This window comes from Macaca thibetana, chromosome X, assembly GCF_024542745.1.
Source record: "Macaca thibetana thibetana isolate TM-01 chromosome X, ASM2454274v1, whole genome shotgun sequence".
Taxonomy (NCBI): domain Eukaryota; kingdom Metazoa; phylum Chordata; class Mammalia; order Primates; family Cercopithecidae; genus Macaca; species Macaca thibetana.
Window position 1 is genome coordinate 6,491,720 of NC_065598.1, and position 17,995 is coordinate 6,509,714.

The 17,995-nt window shown below is 44.7% G+C and overlaps 1 protein-coding gene across 4 annotated transcripts in view; it reads right to left on the reverse strand.

Moving 5' to 3' along the window:
- PUDP (pseudouridine 5'-phosphatase) overlaps positions 1–17,995 on the reverse strand; it is a 177,571-nt gene that overhangs the window by 95,425 nt on the left and 64,151 nt on the right. For all 4 annotated transcript variants that reach the window (XR_007722762.1, XM_050777493.1, XM_050777492.1 and 1 more), the window contains exon 3: positions 11,751–11,980. Coding sequence is in view for 3 of the 4 variants with exons in the window: in XM_050777493.1 (XP_050633450.1) it covers positions 11,751–11,980 (230 nt within the window). In the remaining variant the exon portion in view is untranslated. The remainder of the gene's footprint in view (positions 1–11,750; positions 11,981–17,995) is intronic.

Here is a 17,995-nt window from a genome sequence, read left to right on the forward strand (position 1 = left end):
GTAAGCCGGTGCCTAGGGGTTTATGTCCCCCTCTCCACTGGCAAGACAGCTACCCCGGTATTAGTTCCTGACTGATCCATCTGTTTCACAACAATCTGAAATGCCACCTTGATCCTCGTATAAATCCCCAAACATAACGAGGCTGAATTCGCTGGTTATTCTCACTATTCTAGTTTGGGTGAGGGCAAGTCCGAGAATGTGTACACAAGCATTGTGAAGGCCAGATCGGGTGAGGAAGGTACAAGGTACAAGGAAGGTACACCATGTCCAGGGATGGGAGAGTTCACGGGCTTTATTGCAAATTAGCCCAGGCTAAACACTTTTAAAAAGCAGATTCCTCAACTATGGCAATGTTATGCAATGCAATGTGGGGAGCCATACATACAAATAGCACTAGCGCTACTTATGGGTCACATGTTCTCTGTATTCAATATACCATTCTCCTCCAACCGCAGTGAAGAGAAACAATGCTCAAATTTGCCAATAATCTGTGGTACTACATTAAATGAGATGCTAAACATTTAGCAAGGTTTTAGCCCAAAACATCCAATAATTATTAGTAATAATTACTAGTTAAAAGCTAAAAGATATTTTGAAAATTGACACAATTGTAGAAGACAACTGGTAATGCAGGACCAAAGAACTTGATGCACTAGGGTATGGCGGGATAGTGTCCGGATTCTATTTTTACTGGCTAGTTCTTTGAAACCTCGCTATCAAAAAGACTCAGTGAACACAGTATTATTACCAAAAATGCGCAGCTGGTCACCAGCCAACCTAACGAAATACCCCGAGTAGGGTAGTGGCATTTGTACTGACAGTGGCTACTAGTTCTTTTAAAAAGTGTTTCAAGGAACTACGAGGCATGGACTTTTTAAGGCATTTGAGTGACAGTCAAGAAATAAAAAAAATACATGTTTCAGAGCACTGGTTCCCAGCATTTCGGCACCAGGAACCAGTTTCATAGAAGACAATTTTTCCAAGACGGGTAAGGGGTGAAAGGGGCTGGTTTTGGGATGAAACTGTTCCACCTCAGATCATCAGGCATTAGATTCTCATAGGGAGCACACAACTCAGATCCCCTGCATGTACAGTTCACACTAGGGTTCATGCTCCTGTGGGAATCTAATGCTGCCTCTCATCAGACAGGAGGCGGAGCTAGGTGGTAATGCTGCCTCGCTCGCCGCTCACTTCCTGCTGTGCACCCTGCTTATCCTAACGGGCCATGGAGTACTGGTCCGTGGCTAGGGGATTGGGGACTCCTGTGTTAGAGGATGTAGTAAAATGTATATGGAGACTGCAATTTTTTAGTTTACAACATCAGGGAAGTTAAAGGGCCAAAACCTGCACTGCTATAAAGATTAAGCTATTAGATGTTTTTTGCTGGAAAGTATTTCCAGAGACATGAGCTTTTTCCATAACACATATCAATCACACACACACGTGTGTGCATGTGCACATGCATGCACACGTTCACACACACACACACACGCACACGCACAGTGCTGATTAAATGAAGCCTTGTTACATTTTCCATTGTTATACAAGTATCTGCCTTTAAAAGGGAAATAGTGGTCCAGTGATTCATCCATCAGTATTTTCTCCACACAAAGCACAGGGCACAGTGCCATCCTGGAATTTCTCCAGTCGAGCATAAAGAAGATATCTGAAGGCAAGACATATGAAGAGTAATTACGAGAGGACAGAAGTTCATTCTGTTCTGAGATTTGCTGTTTTTCTCTAGCATTTAGTGAAATTATTTCTTCACTTCTCTGCATTTGACAGAGTGCAGAAGGGCCTCATGCCTCTAATTTGTGTTTTCCCAGAGACCCCTGTGCCCCAAGAATGGCTCAGCTCTGGCGTAATTCTGCAAAACAGTACAGGGACCCATGTGTATGCAACCTGTGTCGAGGTCTCTGCAGGGCTGTGAACCTGAAATCAACACTGCAATGCCCCAAGTTCCCCAAGAATGACGCGCAGCTCTCCATCAGAGGAGGACAGATTCTGCCTCAACTGTAAGCCCTGGAAACCAGTCTGGAGGAACGCAGGTGGCTATGGGTTTGCCAAGAAGCCAGAACACTCACTGTGCTGTGACCTGGCCAAAGCACAGCTCCACCTCCTATCAAAGCTGATGATGCACCCAAGGGGAGGAGGAGAGCCAGAAGGTGAAAAAGACAGCCTCCTCATTGACATCGCTACAGCTGTAGTGGCAGGAGATGGAGACAAGGATCACGAGCATAGGTGTCAGTCGGGGTTTGTGAAATAACAATACAGAAGTGGAATGCCTTCTCTATTTGTGGGGAACACTACAGGAAAAGAAAAAGAAGGTGACAGAGTTTGGCTGTGTCCCTACTCAAATCTCATCTTGAATTGTAGCTTCCGCAATTCCCACATGTTGTGGGAGGGACTCGGTGGAGGTAACTGAATCAGGGGGGCAGGTCTTTCCCGTGCTATTCTCGTGATAGTAAGTCTCATGAGATGTGATGGTTTTATAAGAGAGAGATTCCCTGCATAAGCTCTCTTTTTGCCTGCTGCCATCCCTGTAAGACATGACTTGCTGCTCCTTGCCTTCCGCCATGATTGTGAGGCTTCCCCAGTCATGTGGAATTGTGAGTCCGTTAAACCTCTTTCCTGTATAAATTACCCAGTTTTGAGTATGTCTTCATTAGAAGCATGAAAACAGACTAATATAGAAGGCCACACTATAGCTGGGAATGTAGGGTTTCTCTGCCAAGAGTTTATAAGAACGGAAAATCAAAGAGCAAGAAATAACTACTAAATTCTAGTTAAGTAAGAAATGACATTGGCTATTATTAAAACTAAATGACAGTGTGTGCTCCTAAATCACTCAGTATTCCTGGCATCTTGCAATCCGATAAAATGGCACATACATGAAAGGTTCAGTAAAAGTTTACGGAGGGGAATTGAGTCCCTTGATGTGAATCTGTTTCTTTACCTACAGAATCAGTGACTGGCTTCCATGTCTGTTGGCTTCTGCTTCTGTATATCGTGCGTTGACAGCCTCTGATTTGGGTGTGGGGACCGGGGAGGAGTCTATGTTCTCAGGCTGGGAATGGACCTTGAAGTCAACACAGCAGCTGCTACTCACAGCCTCAATTCAGGAAGGGAAGGAATGTACAAATGAGGACAAGAGAGGTTTTCAGAAGAGAAGGCCTAGGAAGTGGATGGATAAAGGAGGTTGCTGGCTGCAGATGGCATGTGAGGAGACAGAATCCTCGTGCAATGAGAAGCTTCAAGGTTGGCTGAGGGACTCCAGGGTGCCTGGAGTGACAGGAGCAGGCTGAAGGAGAATGTGGGAAAATGCTGAGTGTTGTCGTGTTTTCAGAGGTGCTCATGATTTCAGGCAGTGCAGATTAATGAGCCTGGGGCTCAGACAAGCAGCAGGGTCCCCAAGAGTAGATTTAAGGTGGGAGAACCTCTATTGAGACTCCTAGTAAGTGTGGCCTGGCTGAACTTTTACATAAGATTTTCCCAAGGCCCTTTTCCAGACCACTGGGCCCAGGACTCTACAGCTGTTCAGAAACCAAGATTTGAGTCAGGCATAGTGACGACAAGTAGCAGATGAGATCACCCAGGGGGATGGGACAGAGTGAGACGAACACCGAAACAACAGCTGCACACACACAGACGCTGACATTTGGGGACTGCTGAACTTCCTGGGTGAGAGGAAGTGCAGAGAGAAACAGTGGGAGCAGTGGATGAGGGCGGATGGGCATGGTGCAGCCAGCAGAGGGAGACGCTGCGGAGGAGCATGGGAGACGGATGTCTGTGGTCTCAACAGTCAGGAGCAGCAGACGCCAGGATGAAATGCCCCCCAATGTGGAGGAAAGTGAGGAGGCGAGGATGCGGTCAGAAACAGGGACTGTGGCGCCTGGCAACTAACATGAGAACGAGACTGAGGGACACCGAGGTCATCTGGGACAGCAAGATGCCCCAAGGCTAGTGTTCTGGACATGGATGTAAGGCTGCTCGGGCTGGATAAAGGCAGGACCTGAGAACCAGGGGCTGGGCACCTCAGGGTCGTTTAGAAACAAGAATGCCATGTGCGCTGGGCAGGCAGAGGGCCTGTCGTTGGTGCTGGGTGCTGGGCATTCAGAGAAGGGGCAGGGGAGGAACGATGGGGTGTTCGGGAGAAGCAGATGACTGCAGAACATGCCACAGTGGCATGAGGGTTATTAGAGCTGAAGACAGTAAGCATCAAGTACAGAACAGAAGGCTTCTGCACTCCCTTCCCTTTCTAAGGAAAGCCTTCCAGAAGAATTTAGCCCTCCGCCCTCATACATCCAATGCTCAGGGGTTTCACAAACAGGGAAGTGTGAGTCTTATCACCAAAGATAAGAAGTCAGCACCTGTGCACCTGGATGAGAAATTGCTCTAAAAGATGTTATAAAACTATCTTATCCGCTATCTAGTCTCCTAACGGCCCACTTAGTTTTCCTAAGTGGTTTATTCTTCTGTGTGCCCTTCTGCCCCTCTCCCATCCATGTTAAGATGACATACAAATCCGATATTCTAATTGCCTCCTTGAGTCACATTTTTCTGTGATCTCCTTGGTTGTATGTAAATACAAATCTATCTTTACTCTTGACAGTCTGTCTTTTGTTAGTTTGACTTACAGGCCCCCAATCACTGCACCTAAGAGGGTAAAGGAAACACATTTCCTCTGACAGTGCAATTTGGTTTAAGCAAGTGCCCTCATGCCAGGAAACTCAGGAGGGACACCAAGCCCAAAGGCAAGTTCAATGAAAGAAAAGAAGTATAAGGACAGTATCCGTGAAGGTCCTTGTTATTATGTTTTTTTAAATAATGAAAGAAGGGAGAAAGGGAAATGAAATAATACCAAGGATAAGTGACTAGAGGCACGTCTATTTTGTTCAGTGATAATGGGTGACAGGAGGAGGTGGCCTTGAGGCTGGAGCAATGAGGACCCAGGCTGTGGGGCCCTGAGGCCCACAGAGGGTGGCAAACAATGGCAGGTGACGCTCCTCACCCTCTGGAGCAGCTCCAGTGTGGCTGTGTCCCTAACTCAGTGTTGCAGGGTAAGAAGCTGATTCAAGGAACATCTAATCTCCCAAAAACCAGAGGCCCAGCAAAGCTCAGTTGGTCACCAAATATTAACTTTTTTTTTTTTTTTTTTTTGAGAAAGAGTCTTGCTTGTCACCCAGGCTGGAGTGCAATGGCACAATCTCCACTCACTGTAACCTCTGCCTCCCAGGTTCAGGTGATTCTCCTGCCTCAGCCTCCCAAGTAGCTGGGATTACAGGCGTGCACCACCATGCCTAGTTCATTTTTGTATTTTTAGTAGAGATGAGGTTTCAACATGTTGGCTGGGCAGGTCTCAAACTCCTGACCTCAAGTGATCCACCCGCCTTGGCCTCCCAAAGTGCTGGGATTACAGGTGTGAGCCACTGAACCTGGCCCAAATATTAACTTTAAATTGGACATAAGTAGTATATAGCTATTTGTTCTCTATTATTCTCAGAGGAAAAGAAGTTCCAGTTACAGAGGTCAGCTCACACTGACAGCCTGCCTGCTCCTGTCTGCATTCTTTTGGGACATATGCAATGTATGGTAAGGATAAGATGAAACTTTGTGTGAGTTTCACATGTAGTTACAGGTATTAGAAAAATACATATATTTTTAACTAGCTACATCTTTTTTTCATTTTTTTTTTTAAATCTAGGAGTCGCAGAGATGCAAAAAGTTCTTCAAATTTGGTACAAGTTGATATGAATATATGCCCAGTGACAGTTTTCTTAATTTTGCTTTCTCCTAAGCCTCCTGTAACTTTTGACATTACTAATTTTTTTCTAACTGAACTATAAGTTCCCTGAAGGAATCACATTGGAATCACACCTGGCACTTCCTCCTCCCTTACTGCCTATTTCTAATCCGTCACCCAGTACTCCACTGAGCTCTAAAACACAGACATGGCCAAAGTGTCCTTCTAAGAATTTCCAGTGAGCTCAAATGCGTATTGCACCATGTGTAAACTTTTCTGCTTGGTTTCCAAAGTCCTCACGATTGATTCTGTGTTGGCTGCACTCCTGCTGGACTTGTCCTGCTGAGCACTAATCCCACCCTCTGTTCTTCTCTGTAAAAATGCTGAGCATTTATCTCAGGCCCTGTGCCATCCCCAGTCCCCTATGATGCTCTAATTTGTGCCTGAGTGAACTTTTGGTCTGCCTGTCACACTAGGCAGAGCTGCCTCCCCCAACATCGCACTGTAGAGATGGTCCAGCCTACAGCACAGTTCAAAGAATTTCACAGAACACCCGTATCCCTAAGCCACCACCCAGAATGTATTCTCTATTTTCTTTTTTTCCTTTGAGACAGAGTCTTGCTCTGTCACCCAGGCTGGAGGGCAGTGGCATGATCTCGGCTCACTGCAACTTCCACCTCCTAGGCTCAGGTGATTCTCCCACCTCAGCCTCCTAAGTAGCTGAGACTACAGGCAGGTGCCATCACACCTGGCAAATTTATCATCATCATCATTATTATTATTTTTTGTAGAGACAGGGTTTCGCTATGTTTCCCAGGCTTGTCTTGAACTCCTGAGCTCAAGTGATCCTCCCACCTTGGACTCTCAAAGTGCTGGGATTACAAGCATGAACCACCACCTGTAAGACTGTATTCTTAACAAGGTGATAGCATAATAGTTTGGGCTGTGAGTAGAAATGTCTAAAGGCTGGTGAAATGAGCCCAATCTACCTATTTATGTGGATTTAGCCCTTATTCATTAAGAAATATGCAGGTTTCCAGGAAAAACAGTAGAATCTACCACGTTCCTTGTTTACTAATTGTGAATATTATCTCACAACTTCAACCCTGGTATTAAACAAAAAAAGACAGATACCGAATATACACAAAACTCACGCTGGTAAAATGAGTCTACTCTACCTATTTATGCAGTTTAACATTTATTACTTCCTTGAAAATAGAACAGAAAAACAAAAACAAAAATGTATTTTTTTAAAACCTGAAATTCAGCTCCTAACACAACATTAAGAAGTAGAAGAAAACTAAAACACGCAAAGTAGTGATGGCTAGGCTGTAAAAAATTGATTTACAGCCAGGAACGGTGGCTCACTCCTGTAATCTCAGCACTTTGGGAGGCCAAGGTGGGCATCACCTGAAGTCAGGAGTTCAAGACCAGCCTGGCCAACATGGTGAAACCCCATCTCTACTAAAAATAAAAAAAAATTAGCCAGGTGTGGTGGCGCATGCCTGTAATCCCAGCTACTTGGGAGGCTGAGACGGGAGAATCACTTGAACCCAGGAGGCAGAGGTTGCAGTGAGCCGAGATCGTGCCACTGCACTCCAGCCTAGGCAACAGAGCAAGACTCTGTCTCAAAAAAAAAAAAATTGATTTTTGATTTCTGGTTTTACTTGTAATAAATATCAACCCTAGAAGTGGTATGTAAGCAATGCCGTCATTTTTGTTTCACAACAACGATGGCGTTTTTGTGGCTGGGAACAGAGAGCCCTGGGGTGCCTCCCAGCTTGGTCCCTCAAGTCCTGGCCAGTCAATGAGTGTGCTCACACTCGCAAGTCTCAGGACCTGGCGTTTGGCACATGGAGGCCCTCTACCCACTGGATCTCTGGCCTTCAGGGGATGTGTTGGCAGATGTCGCACCCTGCCTGACACACAGCGGGCGGGTGCTTTCACTCAATGGGTGCTCATTAGCTTGAAGGTGGGGTCTGGGGGGCTCCTGAAGGTGGCCTTATGTTTGCTTTATATTTTTTAGAACAAAATAATGATACATGAATAACTTAGAAAATATTCTCAGTGAAAACTTGATTCTTTAATGTCGGCTCTGTTGGACACTTTCTCCTAGTAGGATGGGAATTAATATTTAACATAATTAATAACCCTTTGATCCTACTTGTTTTTGACTACTTTCCTATGACTACTACTACTGTGCCTAATTAACCTGGTGACACCTATGGCATGATCAATTCCCTAAGAGATTCAGAAATCTCTTCAGTGACTGCTGATGTAATGGAATGCCCTTGAACTCTGGAGGCATGCTGCCCCTGTGAGCTCACACCCACACTGCGGCCAAGAGGAAGAGCAGGGCCTGCCTGACTGAAGAGCTCCAAGATCATCCACACACCCCTTGGCCACTGCCTCCTGTATTCCTGACACAAACGCCAAGTACAAAACCTGGGCTGCTTCCCTGGCAGGAGTTTGGGAAAATCTTCCTTTAGTATTATAATATGCACATCACAGGAGGAAAACCCAAAATGTGTAACTGTCTTTAAGTAAGAAGTATGAGAGATAAATACATCTGTAAGTAAATGTAGATTAATAATAAGGAAAATGTTTAGGACTTTCTAAGAGCTAAATGACTTTTAAAAAATGTAACTGCTCATTTTTCTTTGACAAGTCTAAAACAAACATTGTCAATGAGAACAACCGGATGTTAAAACAGTTCATTCCATGGGTCTCTTTTTGCAGGGTACCTTGTGAGAGAAAGTCCTGCTCATGAGGGCCCTTGCTTTGTGGGTTTCACCATAACTGGTCCCATGCAATGGCAGCATGTGCTTTCCACATACACACTGCTTCCATAAACATTTTAAAACATGGCTAATTGCTTGTGGAGACAGGGTCTGGCTATGTCGACCTGGCTGGTCTCAAGCTACTGGGCTCAAGCATCCTCCTGCCTCAGCATCCCAAAGTGCTGGGATTACAGGTGTTAGCTGCCACGCCCGGCTGTGCATGGTGGTGTGTGCCTGTGCTCCCAGCTACTTGGGAGGCAGAGGCAGAAGGATTGCTTAAGCCCAGGAAATGGAGGCTGCAATGAGCTATGATTGTGCTACTGCCACCAATGGCCTGGACAACAAAGGGGACCCTATCTGAAAAACAGAACAAAACAAAACAAAACCAAAACCAAAAAACCCCACATGGAAACATCATGTTTCCATTAACAGAGTGCCTTGCAAAACAAGGACTGCCTGTACTTGAAATTCCGTTTAATTGCCTTAGCTACAGAACAGCTCATGTTAACAAGGCAAATATTTTACCTTGTCTTTATCAGCTTGTAAATACAGAACTGAATGCAAGTGCCAACATACTCTGATCGATTCTGACACATAGTGTATGGAGTGCAGCACCTTCACTTTTCTAGTGAACAATAACTCAGGTTAAACAACAACAAAAATGGTGTTTCTGGGAAGAAGACTTTATAGCCTGAAGCTATGGAATAATTCTTTCATAAGGGGGAAATTCTGAGGAAAAATGAACATGTTTCAGTGGAATTTGTAACAGGATGCCAAGCATGCAGACATACACATGTCCAGACATAAGAAGCAGATACATGTTCCCACTGGGACCTGTTCCAGCCGCACCTGGAGGCTCAGCCTTGACTCTCTGACTTACTAGCTGGGAGGTCTCAGGCATGTCCCATGTCAAGCAATTGCAGTCAAGTTGAATTCAGTAATGAGACTTAAATCAGGAATGAGATTTCAATCAGCCCAGGTATGTGTATTGCTAAGAATGTCCCACTGTCTTTCAATGACTGTTTATAGCTATGGCATCATAAAAATTACACACCTAGTTTTTGTCCCCAGTTCATGATATAGAGCTCCTAAAACACTTGGAATTTCTGAGTCATTAACAAGCCATTTTCAACCTAATGAAGTGCCTCTGGTGGACCCAGGATAGCTTTAGGACAGCGTCTGGACATCAGAAAGATCAAATATGCGATTAGAAGATTGGGTCCGGGCACAGTGGCTCATGCCTGCAATCTCAACACTTTGGGAGGCTGAGGCAGGTGGATCACCTGAAGCCAGGAGTTCGAGACCAGCCTGACCAACATGATGAGACCCTGTCTCTACTAAAAATACAAAAATTAGCCAGGCGTGATGGCACATGCCTGTAATCCTGAGTACTCAGGAGGGTGAGGCAGGAGAATTATTGGAACTCGGGAGGTAGAGGTTGCAGTGAGCCGAGATCATGCCACTGTACTCCAGCCTGGGCAACAGAACGAGGCTCCATCTCAAAACAAACAAACAAACAAACAAACAAACAAGACTGGAACTTTCACCCCTCCCCCTCATCTCCAGGGAGGGCACCTTGGCCTGGATTGAGTTCAATGAGCAATCGGCAGTAATGTCATCATTCACAGCTACATAAGAAAGCTCCATAAAAACCTCTACATGAGGGGCCTGGGGAGCTTTGAGTTTGGTGAGCACATGGAGGTGCTGGGAGGGTCATGTGCCCAGAGGTGGCAGGGGAGCGCTGCAATCACCTGCTGTACCTTGCCCAATGCCTTGCTTCCATTTGGCTGTCCCTGAGTTTTACCCTTCATAACAAAGCAGCAAGTGTATGAAAGTGTTTTCCTGAGCTCTGTCAGTCATGTTAGGGAATTATTAGACCTGAAGAGAGGATCACAGGAACCCCCAATTTGCAGCCAATCAGAAGTACAGGTGGCCCCTGGAATGTGCGATGGGCGTCTTGTAGGACTGGGGCCTTAACCTTCGGGGTCTGGGCTAATCGTAGGAGTCAGTGTCAGAATTCAAGTGAATTGCTGGATGCCCACTTAGCTTCAGAGAATCAGAGGCCTGTGTACTGAGGCACAGGTTCCAGCTGCCTCTATAGGTTCAAGGTAGTAAGTTGCACCCTGGTCAAAAAACAAAACAAAACAACAACAACAACAACAAAAACCAGGTCTTTCAAGACTACTCCAGTAGCTCAGCTTTATTGGGAAGGAGGTTTCTGAGTAATTTCCCTGAGCTCATGATTGGTATCACTCGTTAGTGATGAGAGGTGAGGCCTGAAAAAGACCTCTCACTGAAAGGCTCTTCCCCACAAACCACACAAGTCCTCACATGCAGGAACCCAGGGGAAGCAGGCATTTGCAGGGACTCCCCGATGAATGCCCTCCCCAGCTGCTTACACTTACATCGCCAGCGGGAGCCCCCCTTTCAAGGGTGATTTGCTGTGATTCTGGAATCTCTATCTGCAGATCATTCAGGCCAAGGACTCCATCTTGGCAGTCACAGAGCGGTCAGAGAAATCTGGAGCCAGGCCCAGCCACCACGAGCAGTCAGCTCCCTAAACGCTCTGCCCCGGTCACCTGGGAAGGAGCCTTGTATAACAAGAAGAGGGAGCCAGGGGCCATCTCCACCGCATACCCTACATGGTCAAGAAGCCATGGTGCAGGACAGGGGCTGCCACAGCATACAAGCCCACCAGCTGCCACTTTCCAATGGAGAAATGGATGGAAGTCCAAAAACTTGGCGATAAAAACCCAACGTCACTACACAAGCAAAAGCTCTGCAGTAACCAATGAGCACTCTATAAGCAGTTGGGGAGGGGAAGTGAGTTTTAGTGATTTACATCTGAACTGCAGTGAATACTCACCTTAAAGCCTGCACCTAGACAAGAAGACTGTTTTAAGCCCCACATCATTAGAACCACCGTTTCCCTGGAAAATGTCTGAATAGGCCCTGTTCTGGCACTGTAAGCTTCTCAGACTGTCCCTGAGACCCAGTGGATTCTGGTTGAGTCTCCCTGGCCTGGTGACTTAGGCATGGCCACAATTCCTCACAAAATCTTCCAAGTCAGACCATCTCCCTGCCCACATACCCAAGTTCTAGGGAGCACTGCAAACTGGCCTTCAACAGCACAAACCACAACTTTCCACATTTAGCAAACACTACGTAGATATTATCTGGTGGAACGTGGTCGTGGAACACGGCCTGTGTCACCAGCATCCGCTTACCTTCTCCATAGCAGGAGGGGGAGAGAATCTCTTGGCACAAGCTAGGAAGATGTCGGGGTCTGGCTTGCCATGCTGCACTTCAGGGTCATCTCCCAGCACAATGTGGGAAAACAAGCTGAAGAATTCCTTGTGGCGGCTCGTCTTCATCTCGAATGACACGGACCCTGAGCTGGTGGCCAGCGCAAAGGGGATGCCGTGTTTCCGCAGGTGGACGATGAGTTTCTCAGCCCCTGTGGAGGAGGAGGGAAGTACTGCGGTGAGGAGCGAGGCCTCCACCACAAGGCCTTCTTCCAGGGACGGTCCCTCCAGCTGTGCGGCAACACACTCAGGCTGCCCCTTTTGAGGAATTTCTGGCCTAGGGCACATTGTCTAAAAGGGGTTGTCAGCTCCAAAACATCACTGCTCAAAACAAACCAAACCAAAAAATCAAAAAAGCTATTGGGGGTTGAGCGATGCATTTCCCAAAGGAACAGAAGAGGAGCACACTGGGAGGCACTGCTGCTTTGTCTGCTGGGCCTCTTTATGAAACGCGGAGAAGGGCAGCGAGCAGGCCCAGGAGGTGACCGGACCTGGGATCTGGCCAGGGCACCGGGGAAAGCCCCACGGCAGGGCCTCGCTGAACCATAATTTTATTCCAAAGCAGTAAATACACAAGGACTATGTTTTTGGTGTTTTCCGCAAAAGCGCTGTATTCTACAGAAAACACTTCAATCATTCCTCACCCTGCTAAGGAGAGGAAATTACACAAAGGCCTCCACCAGATGCTGAAGAAGGCTGCAGCTGAGGGACGGCTGTGGCGCTACTTAACAAGGGATCAGGGGACAAAAGAAAGTTGCTGAACACAGCTGATCAACAGCAACGTGCCATATGAAAAAACAATCTTCACACTGTCATTAGCCATACGGATTAACGATAGGGACCGCATGAGTTCATGGAGGTCGTCATAGAGCCAATTACGAGAGGACTAGTTATCAGAAAGAATTGAAAATACCAGGAGTCCTTCCCACCTTTAACTTATGCTGATGCACAACAGGAACATCTAAATCCACACAAGGTGTGATGGTTTGTCTAAAATTTTATTTTATTTTTGAGACAGGGTCTCCCTCTGTTGCCCAGGCTGGAGTGCAATAGCTGATCTCGGTTCACTTCAACCTCGGCCTCCCAGGTTCAAGCAATTCTCCTGCCTCAGCCTCCCGAGTAGCTGGGACTACAAGCACGTGCCACCACGCCCAGCTATGTTGTCCAGGCTGGTCTCGAACTCCTGACCTCAGGTGCTTCGCCTGCCTCAGCCTCTCAAAGTACTGGGATTAAAGGCATAAGCCACCATGCCTGGCCTAAAACTGTATTTTAAATAATTGTATAATCATGCCTATTTTAATAATATCATGATTTAATGATCCTACTTTGTCAACAGTTACACAAAAGAATCAACATAGTCATTTTTTCCAAACACCTAAAGTCACTCAGGGTAAGGTAACAGATATCTGGAGCACCTGACCCTCTAGAGATTTTTAAAAGGAAGGCATGGACAGATCATAATGTAGTTCCAGGACAAAGTTAAATAAAGCAAATGAAATAGAGCAAAATCTAGTACTCCACTGGGTGTAGAATTCATAGTGTCTAACATTCAATCAAAAATTACTATGCCTGCAAAGCAGCAAATACCACCCACAACCAGGAGGGGGGGAAAAAAAAAAGCAATCAGGAGAAATAGACACAGAAATGATAGATGACAGAGATAGATGGAATTAGCAGATCATGACCTTATGTAACGGCTTTATAAGTATTATAAACACACCTAAGATAGACACTACCAGAATAAAAAAGAAAAACAAAAGACCCAACTACATGTTGTCTACAGAAACCTACTTGAAATATAACTACACAGACAGATTGAAAATAAAAGGAGAGAAAACTACATAACACATAACTGTTGCTCAAAAGAGAGCCAGGTTACTTATATTAATAACAAACAAGCCTTTAGAACAATGAATGACTATCATCAGGGATAAATAGGGACATTTCATAATGACAAATAGGTCACAGTTCATCAATAAGACATAATTCTAAATGTGTAAACATCCAATAGCAGAGCTTCAGAATGCATAAAGAAAAAAATCAATAGAACTGAATGGAGAAACACAAACGTAGAAGGAAGTTTAAAACTCTTCTATCAGTAATTGATAGAACAAGTAGACAGAAAAGAAGTAAGGATACAGCAGACTTCAGAACCACTGTCAAGCAACCTGACCTAGCTGACGTTTATGTAATACTTCTCCCAACAACAGCAGAAACCACATTATTTTTAAGTGCACATGGAACATTCAACAAGATCCTATTATACGCGATAAAAGTATTCTCAAAAATTATAAAATACTTAAAATCATACAGAATACCTTATCTAACGATGACAGAATTAAAATAGACATTAATAATAGAAAGGAATGTAGAAAATCACAAATATTTGGATGTTACACTTCTATGTAAGACACGGGTCAAAGATGAAACCACAAAGGGAAACTAGGTAATATTTTGTAGAGAACTAAAAACTATCAAAATTTCTGGGAGGTGGCTAAAACATTGCTTAGAGGAAAACTGATGGCTTTGAGTGATATGTTACATAATAAGGTCTCAAATAAGTGATCTAAGTTGTCACACTGAAAACCTGAAAGAAAGAAGTTCAATGATTTAAGCTTTTACCTTAAGAAAGTGAAGGAAAAGAGCAAATTAAACCCAAAACAAATAAAAGGAAGGAAATAATAAACAGAGAGAGAAAATCAATGAAATAGAAAGTAGAACACAGAAAACCAACTAAATCAAAAGTGAGTTGTTTGAGAAGAGCAATTAAATTAGTAGACTCCTAGCTAAACTGATCAAAAAAATAAAGAAGATCCAAATGTACCAACATTAGCAGGGAAAGAGGGGACATCACTACAGATCCTAACATCGATAAAATGATAAAAACTTAATCACTATAGGATTAATGCCAACACATTTGACCATTTAGATGAAATGAGATAATTCTTTGAAAGATACAAAACTCCCTCAAGAAGACATGAATAACCTGAATAGCCTTCTGCCTATGAAAGGAATTGAATTCGTAGTTAAAAACCTCCTTCCCACATCTAGGATCAAATGGCCTCGCTGGTAAATTTACCAACTTTCCAAGAAAAAAAAGAACGCCAATTCTAAACAGACTTTTCAGGAAATTGGAGGGAACACCTCTCAACTCATTTTACATCAGCACTTCCCTGATCCCAAAACCAGACAAAAGCCAGACAAGAAAATGACAGATCTCATGAACACATACACACACTTCCACACATAAAAACAATATTCAATCAGTGTAGAAGTACTCCACCTGAAGAGCTTCTACAGAACTTGAATCCATTAGTTAAAAATACTAAAATGCCACACTATTTCATTAGTTTGCAACAACCACTGATTAGTATCACAGAGGACTACATTTATTAGCTAAATTTCAATTTAAACCTTAACCTAACTGATGGATGAGATAAAAGAAAGGCTCTAATTTTTTTTTTACAGAGACAGTCACATGTGGCAGTGTGTCCTGTAATCCCAGTTACTTGGGAGGCAGAGGCAGGAGAATCGCTTGAACCTAGGAAGTGGAGGTTGCAGTGAGCCGACATAGCGCCACTCCACTCCAGCCTGGGTGACACAGCCAGACTCCATCTAAAAAAAAAAAAATTAGCCAATTGTGAACTTCTGTCTGGATATAAACAGTTATTAAAGCTGAGTATGAAAACTATCTGAATTTAAAACAAGATTTTTAAATTGCTGGATCACACAATTTTAAACCAGTATTTTTAAAAAATGGAGCACATTTAAACACATGGCTCTGTAAAACACACTGTATAAAGAAAATTTTCTTAAAGTACTTTGGTGCTATTAATTTTAAACACTTAAACAGATTATTTTATTATTATTGTTTTGAGACAGGATCAGCTCTACCCAGGCTGGAGTAGAGTCGAACAATCATAGCAGCCTTGACCTCCTGAGCTCAAACAATCCTCCAGCCTCAGCCTCCCGAATAGCTGGGACTACAGGTGCATGTCACCATGTCTGGTAAATTTTTTTTATGTTTTGTAGAGACAGGGTCTCCCTGTGTTAGCTAAGCTAGTCTTGAAGTTCTGTTTCAAGTAATCCGCTTGCCTCAGCCTCTCAAAGCCCTGGGCTTAGAGATGTGAGCCACTGTGCCCGGTCGATTATTTTATTTTAGCTTATCCTTCTTGCATTTCTATTGCTGTGAATTCTTTCTAAGGTACCAGCTGTAACAGTGGAGTAGATAAACAAATGCACACCAATGTGTCTAGACTAGAACGCAGCTCAACACTCTTATTGATGGAGAATGAATCAAAAATGGTTTTGGACGACTGCTTTACACCACCACAGCATACTGAGATCTTCAAAATGCTTGGGACTCCTATGAAGATGAAAGCCAAGAGAAGACTATGACCACAGTCAGAGACTACGGGACATCCGTCAATTATATGCCCTCTTTGGGCCTCAATTTTGTCATGTGTCAAAGAGTAATGATTAATGTTCCTCATGGAATTAATTCACAAGAACAATGCCTAGAAAGTGACATGGGTGAGGAAGCCTCAGATAAGTGTTAGCCAGTGTCGTTATCATCAGATAAAGCTCCAGTGTATTGTCAGGAACAAACAATCCTAATCACCTGATTCAAAACTGCCTGATGCCTTCACAAAGTTTTGCATCTTTTAAAGATTGCACACAAACTTTGTCTTACTCAGTGGCTTTCCCTGAGAAGTAAAGGACTAAAAAGTGTAAATGGAGTTCTGTTCTAGGGAGAAGCTGCTTAATTATGTGTATAAATGAACTCCAGTTCCCAGCTCCTAGCACTTGGCGTGCTTCCCTGGGTTTACAGGAAGGGCAGAGAGACAGATATCTAGATATCTGTTGCTTCAAACAATCAGCTCACAGGACACATCTCCAGGGCAAGAACTGGGGAATGTGGAGAATCAGCACTGTGGGTGGGAAAAAATGCTCCTGCTTTCCTCCATCCTAGAGACCCAAGGTGGGTGAGAACAGGGATGTGCAATTAAAGAGGATTAAACAAAGGAAAGAGGCAGAAGACAGGCAGCTGCCGCACGGTCTCAGGTGTTCTTGGCATTCTTCTGTTGGGTGATCTGGCCATCAGAACCCTACGAGCCTGAACATTCTCTGTACTACCTGAGACGTGCAGTGAGCAACAGAAGCAAGTAGGGGGTACCCGGGGTTGACAACGCAAAGGGGGAGACGGAACCGCTTAGAGGGCCATGCATGTCATTAATGCTGTGTGCTGATAACCATGTCCTGGGCCTCAGTCTAGAAGAGCTCTATAAAGTGAGACATGGAAGACAGCCCGTGCCACTGGGGCAGAAGATGTGGTCAGCTGATGGATGCCGCCTGGCTACCTGTGAGAAGACACTGACGCTATCCCAGGACCAGACATACCTGTGGGATTCTGCTTAGCCTCCACCTCCTGCATGGGCATCTTAAGGGTGCCTGGCCCCTGTCACCCCACCCCACCATAGGGAAGGTGCTTTGGCATGCTGTCTTTCTTAGGGGCTACTTTCGCAACTGCCTGAACAGCAGGTGTTATGCTTCAAAAGCTATGTGTGACTGAGAGCAGTGGGTTGAATGGTGACCCCCAAACAGAAGTCCTCACCCATGGTACTTCTGCCTTGTTTAGAAAAAGCGTCTTTGGAGATGTAATTAAGTTAAAAATCTTGAGATGAGCTCACTCTGCCACGTGGAAACGGAGGCAGAGATTGGAGCGATGTGGCCACAAGCCCGGGGATGCCTAGAGCCCTCAAGAGCTGGGAGACGCAGGAAGGATCCTCCCCTAGAGCCTCCAGAGGGAGTGTGGCCCTGAGACACCTTGATTTCAGACTTCTGGTCTCCAGAACTGGGAGAGAGTCAATTTCTGTTATTAGAAGTTGTTGAGTTTTCGGTATCTTGTGGCAGCAGCCCCAGGAAATGAATACATAAGTGCTCTCTTCTGGAATGTGAATGAGCAGAACAGACACTGCCAGGTGTTTGTGGAAGAAGACTCAAACAGGCAGAAGACAGGAATCTGCCAGAAAAAAATGACAATCCAGAGAAAAGTGGGCGAGGAAGCAACAGTCATGATACTAATTAGTATTCACGGAGACATATAAGTTACTGAGTCCTTAAAACAAAAACAGAATGCTAGAAAAGAACAACACCCAGAAGAAGAA